General features: G+C 39.3%; 5 protein-coding genes across 8 annotated transcripts in view; 1 reads left to right on the forward strand and 4 right to left on the reverse strand.

Annotated features, from left to right (window-relative positions):
- Positions 1 to 1,157: 1,157 nt before the first annotated feature.
- LOC143179484 (uncharacterized) lies at positions 1,158 to 3,170 on the reverse strand. The gene is made up of 4 exons (XM_076378748.1): positions 2,687 to 3,170; positions 2,413 to 2,565; positions 2,226 to 2,339; positions 1,158 to 2,152 (listed from the first exon to the last, which is right to left on the reverse strand). The coding sequence occupies exons 1-4, from the start codon at positions 2,849 to 2,851 to the stop codon at positions 1,961 to 1,963; spliced, it is 624 nt and encodes a 207-aa protein (XP_076234863.1). The 5' UTR covers positions 2,852 to 3,170; the 3' UTR covers positions 1,158 to 1,960.
- Positions 3,171 to 3,178: 8 nt separating this feature from the next.
- On the reverse strand, positions 3,179 to 4,515 carry LOC143179492 (waprin-Thr1). The gene is made up of 4 exons (XM_076378760.1): positions 4,218 to 4,515; positions 4,015 to 4,080; positions 3,428 to 3,601; positions 3,179 to 3,363 (listed from the first exon to the last, which is right to left on the reverse strand). The coding sequence occupies exons 1-4, from the start codon at positions 4,231 to 4,233 to the stop codon at positions 3,272 to 3,274; spliced, it is 348 nt and encodes a 115-aa protein (XP_076234875.1). The 5' UTR covers positions 4,234 to 4,515; the 3' UTR covers positions 3,179 to 3,271.
- An 888-nt stretch (positions 4,516 to 5,403) lies between these two features.
- Positions 5,404 to 7,780, reverse strand: LOC143180998 (antileukoproteinase). Of its 3 annotated transcripts, none has more exons than XM_076381118.1 (5): positions 7,668 to 7,780; positions 6,905 to 7,258; positions 6,514 to 6,618; positions 6,262 to 6,437; positions 5,404 to 6,184 (listed from the first exon to the last, which is right to left on the reverse strand). In XM_076381118.1, exons 3-5 carry the CDS (start codon positions 6,576 to 6,578, stop codon positions 5,919 to 5,921), a joined length of 507 nt encoding a protein of 168 aa, XP_076237233.1. In that variant the 5' UTR covers positions 6,579 to 6,618; positions 6,905 to 7,258; positions 7,668 to 7,780; the 3' UTR covers positions 5,404 to 5,918. The 3 variants fall into 3 exon arrangements, with proteins under 3 accessions (XP_076237233.1, XP_076237242.1, XP_076237248.1); XM_076381127.1 differs by having other exon boundaries at positions 6,905 to 7,290; positions 7,668 to 7,769; XM_076381133.1 differs by lacking the exon at positions 6,905 to 7,258 and having other exon boundaries at positions 7,668 to 7,776.
- LOC143182925 (uncharacterized) lies at positions 7,074 to 7,835 on the forward strand. The gene is made up of 3 exons (XM_076384255.1): positions 7,074 to 7,097; positions 7,141 to 7,305; positions 7,629 to 7,835. Exons 1-3 carry the CDS (start codon positions 7,074 to 7,076, stop codon positions 7,833 to 7,835), a joined length of 396 nt encoding a protein of 131 aa, XP_076240370.1.
- Positions 7,836 to 8,172: 337 nt separating this feature from the next.
- The window catches only part of Stumps (DBB domain-containing protein stumps), a 35,743-nt gene continuing 29,126 nt past the window's right edge, over positions 8,173 to 14,789 (reverse strand). The window contains exons 7-18 of one of the 2 annotated variants that reach the window (XM_076381074.1): positions 14,318 to 14,705; positions 13,691 to 13,987; positions 13,466 to 13,601; positions 13,086 to 13,276; positions 12,604 to 12,676; positions 12,213 to 12,521; positions 11,622 to 12,044; positions 11,413 to 11,532; positions 11,227 to 11,321; positions 10,921 to 11,140; positions 10,201 to 10,773; positions 8,173 to 9,447 (exon numbers count right to left, since the gene is read on the reverse strand). In XM_076381074.1, the coding sequence (XP_076237189.1) occupies positions 9,431 to 9,447; positions 10,201 to 10,773; positions 10,921 to 11,140; positions 11,227 to 11,321; positions 11,413 to 11,532; positions 11,622 to 12,044; positions 12,213 to 12,521; positions 12,604 to 12,676; positions 13,086 to 13,276; positions 13,466 to 13,601; positions 13,691 to 13,987; positions 14,318 to 14,705 (2,842 nt within the window). In that variant the 3' untranslated portion in view covers positions 8,173 to 9,430. The remainder of the gene's footprint in view (positions 9,448 to 10,200; positions 10,774 to 10,920; positions 11,141 to 11,226; positions 11,322 to 11,412; positions 11,533 to 11,621; positions 12,045 to 12,212; positions 12,522 to 12,603; positions 12,677 to 13,085; positions 13,277 to 13,465; positions 13,602 to 13,690; positions 13,988 to 14,317; positions 14,706 to 14,789) is intronic. The other variant, XM_076381082.1, reaches the window with a different exon arrangement.

Here is a 14,789-nt window from a genome sequence, read left to right on the forward strand (position 1 = left end):
AAATAAGATCATTTTTTTCCCCTATTTGCTTTGAGCTATGTTTCTTTGATAAAATGTTTTACGAATTTAGTTTTTATAGAATTCAGAGGTTTTAGTGGAATATGTAAACGATCTTTTGATTTCGAAAGCGACAGGATTTTTCTTTGTTTCAGGGTTATTTAATGGTTACGCTTTTGGGCGCGAAAATGCAGTAGGAATGTTTGAATATTTGAATGCATGAATTGGCTTGTTTGAAAATGATTTAATTTAGAAATTGAAACACCTGAAAACGTAATTATTGTTAGACAGTTGTATTCAATTATCTTATCCATTTGTCGAACTTTGTTGAGTGACGAATAATGGCCAAATGAGTAAGGCTTATTTGCAGAGTTATCTTAGAACTTCGTTATGAATCATATTCTATGAATATGAATATAGAACGTTTTGTTATCTTTCACAATTTTCGGGTCACTTTTAAATTCTGAAGTCGTTATTTATCTTCTTTTTCGCGACAAAATTATTCCTTTGTAATTCAAATTCGTTGAAAGAGTTCATTGAAGAACCGAATGAGGACATATTGTGTATAAAGCGACAATCAACGATAATTGGAACCGTTTACGAGTCGTTATAAAACGTGTGTAAACGATAGTCCACGTGTACCAACCTAATGTATTCAATTTTCAATTGCTATTCTAGTTTGCTCCGCGCAGTTTTTTTTTTCATGAATATTTGAATTTAATTTCTTACTTGCACAATTATCTGACATTTATGCTCCTTCGAGAATATATCAGTCCAGTTAATAACGTTTTCAACGTTTTTAATTAATCTTCTGTTACACTCATCGACTCATTACGCCGATAAAGAGATATATGTATACACGCACACTTTGTAAATAGTGAACGTTTGACGAGCGTAAAAGCAGAATCGTGTCGAAGGAAAGTTATATTACACTATCCTGTACAATTTAAGCTTGGGCTTATCTTTTTCAGTCGAACCTTATCTGGCTGTAAACAGGGAAAGGTTTATTTAGTCATATTCATTTTATCGACAGACAAAGTGTGGGGGAGTTGCGGGTGACGAAGAAGAAACGTTTTAATTTATCGTTCCTTTTTTTTCTCGTAAGAATTATTTTTCTTTAGTTTTCTCAGTGAAGGTTTCTACAAATCAGTTACCAGCTGTATAGTAACGTAATATATTTTATATCGCTACAAATTCAACACAGTTCACATTTCATAAGCACGAAAATAAGTAGTTGGGAAATTTAATACCTTTAATGATCAGGTTGCTGTTTTCATTGAAAAGTCAGCCTTCAATGAACTTAGCGAGTACGAAAACGGAAATGTTAAGTACTCAATGAAGGCATATAAATATTAGGATTCATTTAATTAATACAACCCTCATGGATATTGAAAACAGTCTGATCTCAGAATATAGAGGATCTAAACACCACTCTTAAATTATTTACATGGAATGTTTTCAAATGGTAAAAATATTTTAACAATAAAACAAAGAATATAAACAATAAAAAGGGGCATTACTATCATCTTATAAAGATGTTCCTTCGCAATTGCCGTACATGCTGTGTAAATAAATCAGTCCTTCTGTTTGTATTGTAATGTAATACAATGTTATGAAATGTTAAAAGTTCATCTTTCACGGCATTAAATATCAGCCCGTGCTCTTTAGTCGAATCGATAAGTTACATGCATTATAATATGCAATTCGTGAATAATTAACAACACACTGGAACATAATTTTCAGTTTTTTTTTCTATGGGACATTTCTGTAATATGTTCTGTCATGCACGTGGCAATTTAGTGAATTCTATAGTTAGCATGTGATAATATTGGCAACACAAATTGCACACCTCTTTTGATTCTTCAGGTTTACCTGATCTTTCATCGTACAAAAATTCTTGTGCACACGCGATTACACGAAGAATTACGATTTTTGGTAAAAAATCTTTGTATACATTTCCTTATCAAGAATGTAATTTAGCTCCCAATGGTTGTGGTCTTGAATTACGCTCGATTCTCTTCTGTTGCTGCTCAAATAATCTTTGCTCCCTCTCTCTTCTTTTCTGTTCCCTCAATGCTTTCGTAGGATCTCCGAACTCTTTCAATGTTTCTTCCTCCCAGCCAACAGCATTGTCTTCCCATTCTCCAAGCTCATTCTGTGGAAATACACATCTGTAAGTCTGAAGCGGAAATACAAATCTATAAATCTCAATATCCAATATGACTTACAGATGGCATAAGATCATTAGTTACTGCAAACTTCGAGGAGTTCCATGACGCATTCTCCGATGATCTGTCTTCAATTAGGACCTTTGTCTGCATGGTGATCTTCGGTGCCATATCCTAAAATAAACAGAGATTGAATATCCACGTTTCTTAAATCTCTAGTTTTACAATTCTGCGAAGATATAAATACCTCAAAGAAGTTTGGCTGTGGTTCGTCTGTCAGCTCAGATGGTTTAGATGCTTGCTGTCTGTACTGTTCGATCTTAGCTTGTATCACATTGACCGGTTTATCTGGTACAACCACCACAGGATTTTCCTCCCATTGTTCCCATTGCTCTGATTCCTTGAGCAAGCATCTTCAGTGATTACTAATATCGAAGTTATTGGTACAATAGGGCTGACTTGATCTTAACACCGTTGTTAAATACCAAATTCGAAAGACAGGCATAATACATGAAACTTACTGCTGTATTGTTTAACGTGTTTGGTACCACTCCAATCGCTGACAGAGGGATAGAATCGCAGGACGATCTACGTCGACGACGAAGACAGCACATAGCTCGTCTGAATATCCCCAAGAGGAGTACAATCAGAGCTTTTAACCGGTTCACCAAGAACTCTGCTGCCATCGTAAATTATTGGCATGAACCTAACCTCTTTCTAGGCGACTAACAAATCTCTCATATATCTCTTAGTACGAGGACTCGAGGCTGCTCGAATGTCATTTTGTCGACAGATGCCTAGGACAAAACGATATAACTCTAATCCTACTACAATCGCTTTGTAAATATTATAATTATATAAACCTCTCCCCAGTGAACACTGTTCGCTTAACAATACTGAACAATACAGAGGTTACCGCGAAGTATCGATCATAAAGTTGCACCGTCGATTGTCGACCTCAACAGGTTGTAATCGAAATTTGATTCAAATATAAATGGAGTATTTTTTAAGAAGAAGCGAAAGAGAATTTTATTTCTAGATTTGTTTCTCTATTTTTTTCTACGGTATATAATATTACATTTTAAATTTGATTTATGCATAGTCCATCATGTGCGAACACATTTTTCGCGCTTCGTATTACGATCAAATTTACACTTTTCGTATGCTCCGCATTTTACGCCAGCACAGTAAACTTCATCTGAAATTTAGAAAGATTTTGCTAGATTTTTTATTCAAATTTCCTTTTGTATTCATTCTGTTACCTCTTTGCGATCCTTTATATCCATTTCCAGTGCTGATAGGACTTGCGTCTACACACGAGTTGGTTCCACATTTGTTAGGGCAGCATTTTTCATTCATAGAGCATTGATAGTCGGTAACGCAGCGAGGAGTGCATCTCGCTACGCTATTCCTCAATGGACAGTGGCCACTCTTGGCTAAATTAATGGGATATAGTATTTACCAAGTGTTTACAGTCGAACATTTTTTTATTCTCTACTGTTAAGGGATATGGATACCGCGTAACACGCTCCTGAATCCTGAAAAAATATATGAGCACGTGGCGCCCTCTTACGTCAGTGGATCTTCAAATTCTTTAAAGAGAGGGGGAATCTCATCTTCATATTTAAAAAAATGTGCGCCTATCCTCTCTCTTCAGAGGATCCAAAGATCCAGTGCAATTCGAATTTTCCAAACCACTATGTCTCTATTTAAAAAGCGTGCTTTGGTTCACAGGTACCTCCGCTAGATGGCTAGGCTTTTGGCGGTTCGAAAATTGAATTAAAGTGAAGTAAAGAATATTATTATATTTTCTATATCTCTGTAGGGAATTTTAGATTAATATACTTACAAGATAATTGAGCAACTGTCGTTGCAGCCAGCAGACAAGTTAACAGAATCAAAACTGTTGCTTTTGCTGCGGCACAAAAAAATGATCAATTAATTTAATGCATTTCAAAATAATTTCAGGCGTTCACTGAACTCCAAGTGACTTAAAAAATGGAAGATAGTTAAGGAAGGAAGATATTACAGAATTTATTGAAGAACACGTACCAGTCATCTTCAACATTTTCGACCTCTCTTACACAACGAACTTGCTCGTCCTCCAGTGACTCAGGTTTGTTCAGTCGACAGATAAGCCGCGTCTAAGCGGTCCACGACACCGACTCCGCTTCTTAAGCCTTTCTCTCTTTTTCTCTGTCTCGTTTCCACCTGTATATCGCATATGGCGAAAGGAAATTGTCACGCTCAATAGGGAAACGAACGACGAGCTGATTCAACAGTTTCCTGTGTAACATCTCGCTGCATTGCATTTTAGCTAGCGCTGTTATTAAATTTTTTTTACGCTTTGCTTTGGAAATACCCTGCAGAGTATTTCAAACAGACATTTATGAAGACATAAATGTGTGTGATTCATGGTCTTTTCAGGTTCAATTGCTGTGATGTGACGTAAATTCTCTTCACGGATATTATACATATGTAATTAACAATTGTTTATGAACGCGTTTTTGTAGGATAGGATTTTAATAAAAAACTGATGAATTTTTAAATTTCTAAATCTTTGAATTTCGAAATTTTCATATTTTTAAATCTTTAAATTTTTGAATTTTCAAATTTTTGAATTTTCAAACTTTTGAATTTTCAAATTTTTGAATTTTTAAATATTTGAATTTCCAAATTTTTAAATTCTCAAAAGGTCCAAATACACCAGAGTTCGCGAACATACATCACAGTATGGAAATTAAATTTCCTAGAATTCGTTTGTTTGCGTATCTGTTCGCATCCTGTTCTTGGTGTTGGCAGAAAAATCGAGTAGGAGTGATAAGAAGTTTGTGAACGTTGTTTGTATAGACCCAGCTTAAGGTATTCGCATGTAATTTTTTTTTCGCCGCGATGAACACATCCAGATTCTCCAGCACACGTTTAAATTAATCTCATCATTGTGTCACGATCTGACAAGCTAAAGTGCTACTAATAATTCGCGTCTTTAACGTCATGTCTCAATGTAGACATCAGAGACGCAATTTTCGTTGCGTCAAATTTGCATTCGTCGCGATGATTCTGTTTAGTACTTCTTCGAATCTTCTTCGAAATTCGTTTCTCTGTTTGCTTTATCAATGACCTTTACCACTTCAAGGTTCTATGTAAATCTGGGTCAGTGGGTTAATGTTGTCAAGGAAATTGCTTTCATAGAGAAGTCTTTCCAGAATCCTGAACGAAGTTACATTTTCAAACGTCCTTCAATATTTCGTAAAACATTTATTCAGTACTTTAACTATTGAAATTTATTTTTATATCTATGACCTAGGTTCTACTTTACTATATGCACTAAAAATTATAAAAATATATTTTCTGTGATAATCTTTTCCAGGAATTCTTAAGTCTCTAAAAATTGATAAAATATGTGATATGGCACTTGTATGATAGATGCAGTATCCTCTCCTTATAAACTCGCGATTCGCTACTAAGCACAAGTTTATAGCAAGCAAAATACTCTATGTATACTCATATCAGAATGGCAGTCATCGAAGACTAATTAATCCTTATCCTAATCTCTTGAACACTTGCCAGGTTCTCTCCCTACTTAACTGTTTTTATTAGACTGTGAATTTTTATGCAGTTTCTTATTTTTACACACAGAGTATAGTATCTTTCAGATACTATAATTTTCTGTGTTTGAATTTTTGAAATTTATATGCATTCTGTAACATTTAGCATATTACAGATGTCCATAAATGCATAAAAATTCGCAGTCTAGTTATTATAAAAATAGTAAGGATAAGAACTGGGGTCTCTCGGATAATTATAAGGAATTCTGGGCACGTTATAAGGGTCCTCTGGCAAGGGGACCACAGGGACATCCACAGATTCAACCACTTCCACATCAGGTTTCTGGCAAGCTAGCGCACCACATCGATTTCTACAGCACTTTAGGGTTCCCCTGCAATCGCTGTCGACGCTGCAAGTCGGCGAGCACACCCATCTGCCTTTTGGCTCCGCTGGACAGGAGCCTGGTTTCTCTAAATATAGAAAATTTAATGATACACTTATCACTGTACACCTAATATTAAATAGATATCTCGGGGGATTCTTTTACCTGTAGAAACTGGTTGCCTCATGGTAACAGGTTTCGAGCACACAAAGCCACCACAGCTGGTCGGACAGCACTTGCCAATTCCCAAGCAGTGTGAATCAGAGAAGCAAGATCTGCTGCAGATTTGGACTGGCAGAGCTGGCGGACAGGAACCTGGTTTCTCGGCGAATGGCTCGTACCTGAAACGATTATACTAGTTAGAAAAAGAAAATATAGAAATTGAGTATCAAGTATTATCTTCACTGGAAAGTGTACCTGGATTGACTGAAACTAGTGGCAAAAATCAAAGTCAGCACGAAGGCCACCGGAAGCACCTCCATTTTGGTCCCCTTCAGCAGTTTGGAGAAGAAGAAGACACTTCTGAAGACAGAACCACTGATTAAAATTACATTACTGTGCCACTAACGCACTTAACATTATTTCAAATTTTTCTAAGCACTATGACACTGTGATACATATTATTACAATTTATTATTTCTTCTCTCTTGTATCTTCTGTACAATAATAACAATAATAATAAAAATGATACATCTATTTTCGATTCCTACGCTCACTCATTATTCTTCACATTAAGATTTCCAATTTCCAGAAAAAAATCTCTGAACACTATTATAAATATTATGGTATACTGCTACCATTGTCTTACTTGAAAAAAAGTCGACGACGCGGAGGAGTCGATCGCTTTCCCAGCTTTGTCAAAGGGAGAGGCTTGTCCTCCTATATAGGGATCGATCCCCACTTAGCAATGAGAGTGTGTAGGGTACACACGCGATCGACACCGCGGTTGGATCATTAGATCGCTAACCCTGGCTCGGATGTTGGAACCGCAGGGGCAATTAGTCCGCCGAGGCCAATTAACGCGAAATCTAAATCGAGCGGAAGGAAGATAGCGGTTTCTTCGGGCCTGCCTCCCTGAAGGGCAGAAGGGACGAGGGCAGTAACAGTCTAGACGACTTCCGGGTCGTGACCCCTTTTTTTCGCGATTCTATTTGCTCTTTTTCTGCGAATCGGAGAACGAGCTACTGTAATCAACTACCCCTTTTTTTGGTAATTATTGTTCAGAATCTTTGCTGTGGAGAGTGTTACAAATTTTTTTAGAGTCATGCATTGAAGAACTCGTAATAAAAGTAAGCTTTTTCAATTTTTTTTCTTTTCTAGAAGAGTAAAAAAAATATTTCTTATTCAAGAAATAGTATAATATATTTTATTATATTATATTCAACTTTTAAAATAAGCCGTTTTTGTTAAGAGCTCTTCAGTTATGCTAAAGAAACTTTGTTTCTTGAGAGTTTAAGGTCATCTTGAGGTCTCTCCATTGCTATCCAATAGTATTTTATTCCAGGCAATGTAAGATTGAGTAATTTCTATAGCCTCGAGATGAACTTGAGCCTCGACAGAAAGTGGAATACCTTTTCGTTGGAAACAGTCGTCCTTCGTTGAATCAAAGCTTTCGTTTAGTCACAAATCGAAAGTCCTCTTTGGAACGTCTGGTTTTCCCTGCTGACGCTACGATGGGTCGTTTAATACTGACGACGAACAACCGATCGCATGTTTTATGCAAAAATACACTTGAATAAATGTAAACGAAAGTGACATCACTTCTTCAACGCTGTATTGTTTCTTCCATATTAAAACCTCAGTGATATATAATTATTTATCACTGGACATTTTTTCAGGGAAAAAATTCTTCATCCAAAAGGGGTGGCATGAATCACAGGGGATGAGGATAATTCTATACTTTAGGTCGTTTGTTTTTTTAGAGTGACGATGATTCCCCTCGACGCTTTCTTGAAATTTGCATAATAGAGTCGTTGACGCGTTGCATAACTGTTTTTGTGGCGCAGAATTTCCGAGGACGACTGGTATCCGGGACCATAATAATATTCTTCACGATGCATTTGCACCGTGACGAAAATATAATTCCTAGAAGGCATTTGAATTACACGAAATTGAAATAACAGTGGATTATCAATCTTCGCGAACTGATTTGGATGAAATATCTTTCATTTTGTTTCTTTATTGACATAGACATAAATATATATAAAAAGAGGACCCAGAGGATCCTGGTAGAAAAAGATTATGCAAAAAGGAGGAGAGGATGACGCGTTATAATTATAGTTAAAGACTACAAATGCATCGTTGGTACTTGAAACACGTTCGACAGCTTAGACGTAAACAATTCGACAGCTGTACAGAGTATTGTTTGTGTTAGCGACTTGTGTAACTCGTGGGGACGAATTACGCGACGGCATTTTTCTTTACAGTCTTTGGACGTTGTAGATTGCAATGGTTTTTTAAACGGTATTAATTAATAATGTATGTTAATGTCTAGTACTAACTTAATTGTAGGACACCATGATAAGGACTATGGTTAAAATAATTATATCGTGATTAGAATGAAGAGATGTATGTACAGGTTTCTTCCTTGGCGTCCTGCCAAACAATGAAACTTTGATTTGGCGCTCGCTAGCATTGCATTCGTTGTTGGATCGAGATCCGAGTTAATTAATTAATATACAATCTATAAAGTGACGTAATTGGGAGCCTCGAGTATCGTGTAATTCCTGCTTTACTCAAGTTTATGGTTAAAGTTGAGGAGTTGTCTTGGGAACGATAGTCGAGGGAATCCCTAAAATTAAATTGAATTCAAGAGAGTTTCAAAATCTCCTGGGCTATGCTGTCTCAATAGTTCAAGAGATTTGTTAAACAGTTTTTTGTTATCAGTAAAGTGTCTAAAATATCTAAACATCGACTAAAAATTGCTATACTTATTCTTACAACCCATTCGAGGCACTGTTAGAAAAATAACAATTAAAATTATCCTGGAACGCTATCTAAGAATCAAGAAGGATCTGTCTCAGATTAAGTCACGCCTCCTCGATTGTTCAAATAAAAAAGCAAAGAATTATCTAATTTACATATGAGGCACGAACACGGAGACACGAATAAAATACAATAAATGTTTCGTAGCCTTAAAAATGGACCATTTACAATTAAATACGCTATTAATACTAACTTTGGATTACGGAGAACAGCAACGTGGTTCAATTACATTAAACTACGCTCGAATACTTGAATAACTAAGGCGATTATCGAAGGCACCTTTTGGGTACACGACCCTATATGCAGAAGAAAAGAAGAAATGGGAAAATTGTCCTTGGCAATGACTCTTCTATTTCTTCGCGGCTGCTGAAATAAGAGAATACAAGCACGTGGCATTAATTTTGCAAGTAAAAAGTCGTGCCATTCAGAATGACTAGTGTTACAGCGAAAGGATTACTTTTGCACGCTACTTAAGGCGTGCTGGGCAGGTAGTGTCGATGAAAGTCCGATTAAGTAACCAGTCTCTGTGAATTCTTCGCGCAAAAGGTAACAAGAGTGACTGGCTCGAGTGGAACGTCAATTCGCGACGCGGATTTCGATGAAATTTTTGAGTCACCATTGCCATTTAAGAAGCCATTTCTTTCTACAATGTTCCAAGTATCTAACTGATCACGAATCATCGTCTTTGACACATATATATTTATTTATTTATTTATTATATACGGGGAAAACCCTTTGGTTATAGTTAAGAAGTTGAGACACGAGGATAGATGTAACATAAGTATAAATAATAAGAAGAGAAGGAAGGATGTTTCGTGACTGGCTAGACAAATTATTTCAGAATTTTACTTAAAGTTGATTTTAAGGATGATAAAAAAATTCACTGAAGAGATGGACTTGTCTAGACCAGAGTTTCTCAGCCTTTTTTTGCCTGTGGCTCTCTTCTGAATCTCAATCACCTCTGTGACTCCTCCTTCTCCTTTTTTTCCTATCATTTTTTTTCTTATTCTCCTTTTTTCCTATTCCCATTTTTCTGTTCTTCACAAGGCCCTGAAAACTCTGATCTATACAGAATTAACAAGATTGGTCATTTTATAAAAAAAAATCATGAACCCCTACCTCGTGGCGGTACAGGAGGAGCAGGCGCTTTCTTAGCGCCGAGCTTGAAATCCTGCGAGATGTCAACGTTCATATAATCCGGCATTCTACCGCCATCAGGGACATCCACGTCCCCTGGACCATTCGCCAAGTTCGTCTCCACGTATTCTTCGCTGCTTTTACTCGCCAGGTCGTTTACACTCTGACCCTGGCTATCGACCTTGTCCTCCTCCGCTTGACCAGCGGTTTCGCTATTGCTTGAACTCTTGGAAGCCTCTGAGACATGACCCGACTCAGACGCATGCCTCTGCTCATTATGGTGTCCTTGGAGAGGTTCCTGGAACGGAGTGACGCACGGCGGTGTCACGTTCACGTAATTCGTGGGAATGCACATGCCAGGAGGAGGCACTGGCGCTGAAGTTAACGTGGATGGGTTGATATTCGCGTAACTGTTCCCAGGCATCCTGGGAGAGTCCATGTCTGAAGCCTCTGTGGTCGCTGGGGCAGAATTCTGTATCATATCCAGGTACCTGGGGTGGTCGCAAGGCGAGCTGGGCGTTTTTGGCTCTTTCAGGGAACCGTCGGATTTGAAAGCTGTCGAAGGAATATGTTGTATAGAAGACATGTTAATCATAAAAAAAATGGAATATTTTTTTGAAGACTTTTTTGATATTTTAGAGAGTGGCGAAAGAGTTAATATCAATGGAATATTCAATATATATTATTGAAGTAATTACGTACAGTGTATAGGTAATCCTGAAGGGGGAAAGGCGATATAATACTCGTTGTCTTCAGCCCTCGAGGGTGGTTGCGATGGTCTCAGTTCCAGGTCGTTTCCTGTGGAGGAACGAGGCGAGGAGGAGTACCTAGGGGCGGGTGAGTATCTGCCAGTGAATGGCTTTGGAGCGGGTGGAATCTCGTAGGACATCACACCCTGCTTGTCCTCCCTTGCGTTTTGAAGCTGAAACGATTCAAGAATTCCTGTGAATTTATTTTCCAAATTTTTAGTTTCTTCATTTGGAGAAAATGAATTAAATAGAAGCGTACCCTTCGGTCCTCAGTGTCAGAGTGGGTTCCACTGTCGCCTAGACTGGTCCCGCTGCAGCCACTGGCAGTGCTCATTCTGCCAGAAGAGGATGAACCTAGAAGAACAGAAAAAAAATAATTTGAGCACTGTAGGACCCAAATCTTCCTATTTTTTATACTTTTGAAGTATTTTCGAAATGTACATACTTGAAACGCTACGAAGACTCAGGCTACTGACTGGTCTGCGATCTGTCAATCCACCGTTGACATTCTCCGCTTTGCTGGCGGCAGAAGAATCATCGCTGCCATTGGCAGAGTCTTTTGAGTCTACAGAAGCAAAAAATTCGAATAAACAAGAAATTCTAAAAAGGCAGAATCAGTATCAGCACCCAGAAGCTATTCTCCTCCTCACTGACCTTTCTTCCCTTTAGAGAAGAACTTCCTGATCCTATCAAAAGGCGTAGGCGTCTTCATTTCCTCCTTCATCCTCTTCTGTATCCTCTCATACTCCTCCCTCATCGCAGTCAACTGCCTCTGTTTATCCTTAAAGCTCTGCTGAACATCATTCCGGTTCCTCCAGTTCTCCACTAGCCTCTCGACCTCAGTTATCGTAAACACATTATTCTTAAAATCATTTATGATCTCTAGAAGCTCATCCTGTGGTCCAGAAGGTTCTCTCGATTTCGTACTGGAATTGGAAGCTGTCCTCCCATAAGAACACGAAGACTGACTGTTCTCTTCTCGAGCAGGAATGGGGTGAGAATCAGAGCGATTTTGCGTGGGTGTTGCGGTTCGGGACGGTTGCTGGTTAGCCACGTTCGAAGCAGATGACTTTGGTCCTTGGAAGTTAAAAAAAGTTTCAATAACAAATTTCCAAGCTTCATAAAACTCCCGATACTGAAAAATTTCACAGAGTTTCAACTGAACAAAGAATCTCTGAGACATGAGAAAAATCTCAGTCAGAAATTCCCTAGCTTCAAACCCTGACACTGAAGAATTTCACTTACCAGCCGGGTGCATTTTCATGTAACCTTGAAGAGGACGTTCAAGGCCATTGTTGTGTGTCGTTGTAGGTGTAGGAGTTGTCGGGCTAACGATGACTGGCGTGGGTGCCGGCACGATGGAGTAATTTGCTTCAATGGGGTTACTAGTAGTCGGGCTCGGGGTCATCGGTGATTGGCCAGGCAAGATTAGAGACGTTATCGGTCTTGCGGCTGGCGGCACCGAATAAGCTTCGCTCAAAGGTCGTGGACGACAATAATCCTCCTTGTCGTTGCTAGTGTCGTTGGTCGTGTTGGTCGATGATTGGTCCGCACCTAGGCATCATTCTTATTTTACTTCTCCACCTCACTAAGGACTCAATACCTCGATACTGTAAATCTGAAAGAATTCACATACCTGCTGGTTGGTCTGTCGTCGTCTCGCTTATCACCTTCAGGTAGCTGTACATGTTGGTGAACTCGTTCATTTGCTGTGGCGAGGATTCAAGGCGAAGCCCGAAACATGCAACACAAAAACGAAGTACCGGTTAGCGCATTGAAAGCTTTCAAAGAGAAAGTAAAGTGTGAAACCTTCAGACTTATCATTTAATAGGAGAAACGAGAGCGATGAGGGTCAAGTGCGAAATCAACACTTCAATTGATTTCGAGGAAATCAGCTCTGAGAAAGTGAACATTATTTAGAATCGAAATTCATTTGAGTCTCGGCACTCTCGCTCCCAGAAGCTCAAGCGTAATCGCCTTTCTGATGAAGCCTGTGCACGCGTTATTGAAGCCACTCGGTCCAAGGGACACTTTGCAATTAGGAAAAGAGAAATATCGCGGAAGTACCGGTGTCATTGGACTAATTGTGACGTTGCTTTAAAGGCGATGTTTTTGTACCATGTAGCCACGAAGCTGATGGGCCAGTCTCACGTGTCCTGCCTGCTCTGCGAGGTCCGCAGGCGTCAGTTCTGACACGTTCCTAAGGTCACAGGCTATGTCGCCGCCTGGACACTCGAGCAACTGCCAGGCTAGCCTCTCTAGGCCGAAACGAGCAGCGAAGTGCAGCAGCGTTGGGTTTTCTTCGGGGCCTGGATAAAAGACAACTATGATTATACTATAATTCAGGTAACTAAAGTTTCTATTGCTGTTCCTTGTCATATTACAGTAGAAGTCCTCACCGACTATTCTTCCTGGTCACGCAGCAAATTTAGCAAAGTGTTTATCAAATTTCTGATCTATAGAAGCTTCAAATTGTTAATTGAGGATTATCTACTCACTCGAGTGGACCTTCTGAGTGGAAACCACTCCACTAGGAGTAGACAGAAGATTAAAGTGAGGTGGGACGTTTCGTTGGAACGCGTGGACCATCCAGTTGTCCAGCTGCTCGCGATCTCCAGAATTGAATCCAAAGGTCTACAAATCATATTAATTGAGAATCCATCTGGCTAAGGTGTTCTATCTTTTGCAGTGTCTAAAAGTCTGTCTCTGTAATTCTACTTTACCTGACACATGAATTCCAAGGGATTATCGTGAGCCCTGAGGATCTGATCGAGTTCCCTAAGTCTGCTCTCGCACTTGACCTGTCTCACTCCGAGAGGGCAACCATTCTTGGATATCCTGACACCGACTAGCATCGATACCTCCAAGCACCTCTCTGGAATGGAGAACTGCAGGGCATAGGGATTTCGTCTCTTCACGTGAGCGATATCGATCGCCTCCCCGCAGCGATCGACGATCACTGAAACGTTGTCCTCGGGGCGTAGAGGGTCGTTCAGTAAGGCTATTATTCGGTTGTGACCCTGAAATAAATTAGAATAATTGTAGGTCTTGGAATACCAAGGTGGAGGCACTTGGGAATCCTATTTCTTTCCTATTCTTCTCATATTTTTTTCTGAATTCCCTTTTCTGTAAATGTCTCTAGTAGGTCCAAAAGCTAAGTACCTTTAACAAAATAATTTCCTTAATTCAGAAATTAATTTTCCATAGTTATATTAAAAATTAATTTTCCCCAACTCCATAAAAAATCTATTTTCCTCGATTTAATAAAAAGTTAATTTACCCTGACTCCATAAAAAATTAAGTGTCTCCAGTTTCATTTAAAATTAATTTTCCTTGGTCCATTCACGTACCAATTTGACCTTCTTCGGGTGCACCGAGAACGCAGTCTTGTCGCTCCTCAGCGCAGGAGGAGGTGTGGTGCCCAGAATCCCCACAGCGGCGCCCAGCAGCTCGCCCACGAACGTCTCATCCTGGTCCTTCACGAAGAACTTCCTCCACTGACTGTAAGAGACCAGGATGGACCTGTGGGTGTCGCTGATGTGGCTGTCGTGGACGCCCAACATCATGGCCAAGACCTTATCGGTGATCAGCTGTCTGGAGAGGTTGCTGGCGTGTTCAGGACGACTCTGAACGCGTTCTAAGAGGACAGGACACACGACCACGATCTGCAGGCGGGCTGACCTGATCCTGTCCTCTGTGCCTGGGGGAATCGTTTCTTCCACGGTGACGTGACGAACTCTGGAAATGGAAATTGACAGTGGCGACTGATGGTTGATGCTCAGGATTAGATTAGAGGAACTAGGTAGATTGAACTATCTTCGA

This window comes from Calliopsis andreniformis, chromosome 1 (assembly GCF_051401765.1).
Source record: "Calliopsis andreniformis isolate RMS-2024a chromosome 1, iyCalAndr_principal, whole genome shotgun sequence".
Taxonomy (NCBI): Eukaryota; Metazoa; Arthropoda; class Insecta; order Hymenoptera; family Andrenidae; genus Calliopsis; species Calliopsis andreniformis.

Bases quoted from the DNA above. Each gene is read 5' to 3' on its own strand.
- LOC143179484 (XM_076378748.1), bottom strand. From the start codon at position 2,851: ATGGCAGCAGAGTTCTTGGTGAACCGGTTAAAAGCTCTGATTGTACTC. The intron at 2,566-2,686 runs GTAAGTTTCATG...TGCTTGCTCAAG, and splicing joins ACACGTTAAACAATACAGCA to GAATCAGAGCAATGGGAACA. The intron at 2,153-2,225 runs GTAAGTCATATT...GTATTTCCACAG, and splicing joins CTAATGATCTTATGCCATCT to AATGAGCTTGGAGAATGGGA.
- LOC143179492 (XM_076378760.1), bottom strand. The intron at 3,602-4,014 runs GTAAGTATATTA...CCATTAATTTAG, and splicing joins GACAGTTGCTCAATTATCTT to CCAAGAGTGGCCACTGTCCA. The intron at 3,364-3,427 runs GTAACAGAATGA...TCTAAATTTCAG, and splicing joins ATATAAAGGATCGCAAAGAG to ATGAAGTTTACTGTGCTGGC.
- LOC143180998 (XM_076381118.1), bottom strand. From the start codon at position 6,578: ATGGAGGTGCTTCCGGTGGCCTTCGTGCTGACTTTGATTTTTGCCACT. The intron at 6,438-6,513 runs GTACACTTTCCA...TAATCGTTTCAG, and splicing joins ACTAGTTTCAGTCAATCCAG to GTACGAGCCATTCGCCGAGA. The intron at 6,185-6,261 runs GTAAAAGAATCC...TTCTATATTTAG, and splicing joins GAGGCAACCAGTTTCTACAG to AGAAACCAGGCTCCTGTCCA.
- LOC143182925 (XM_076384255.1), top strand. From the start codon at position 7,074: ATGTTGGAACCGCAGGGGCAATTA. The intron at 7,098-7,140 runs GTCCGCCGAGGC...ATCGAGCGGAAG, and splicing joins TGGAACCGCAGGGGCAATTA to GAAGATAGCGGTTTCTTCGG. The intron at 7,306-7,628 runs GTAATTATTGTT...TAATTTCTATAG, and splicing joins ATCAACTACCCCTTTTTTTG to CCTCGAGATGAACTTGAGCC.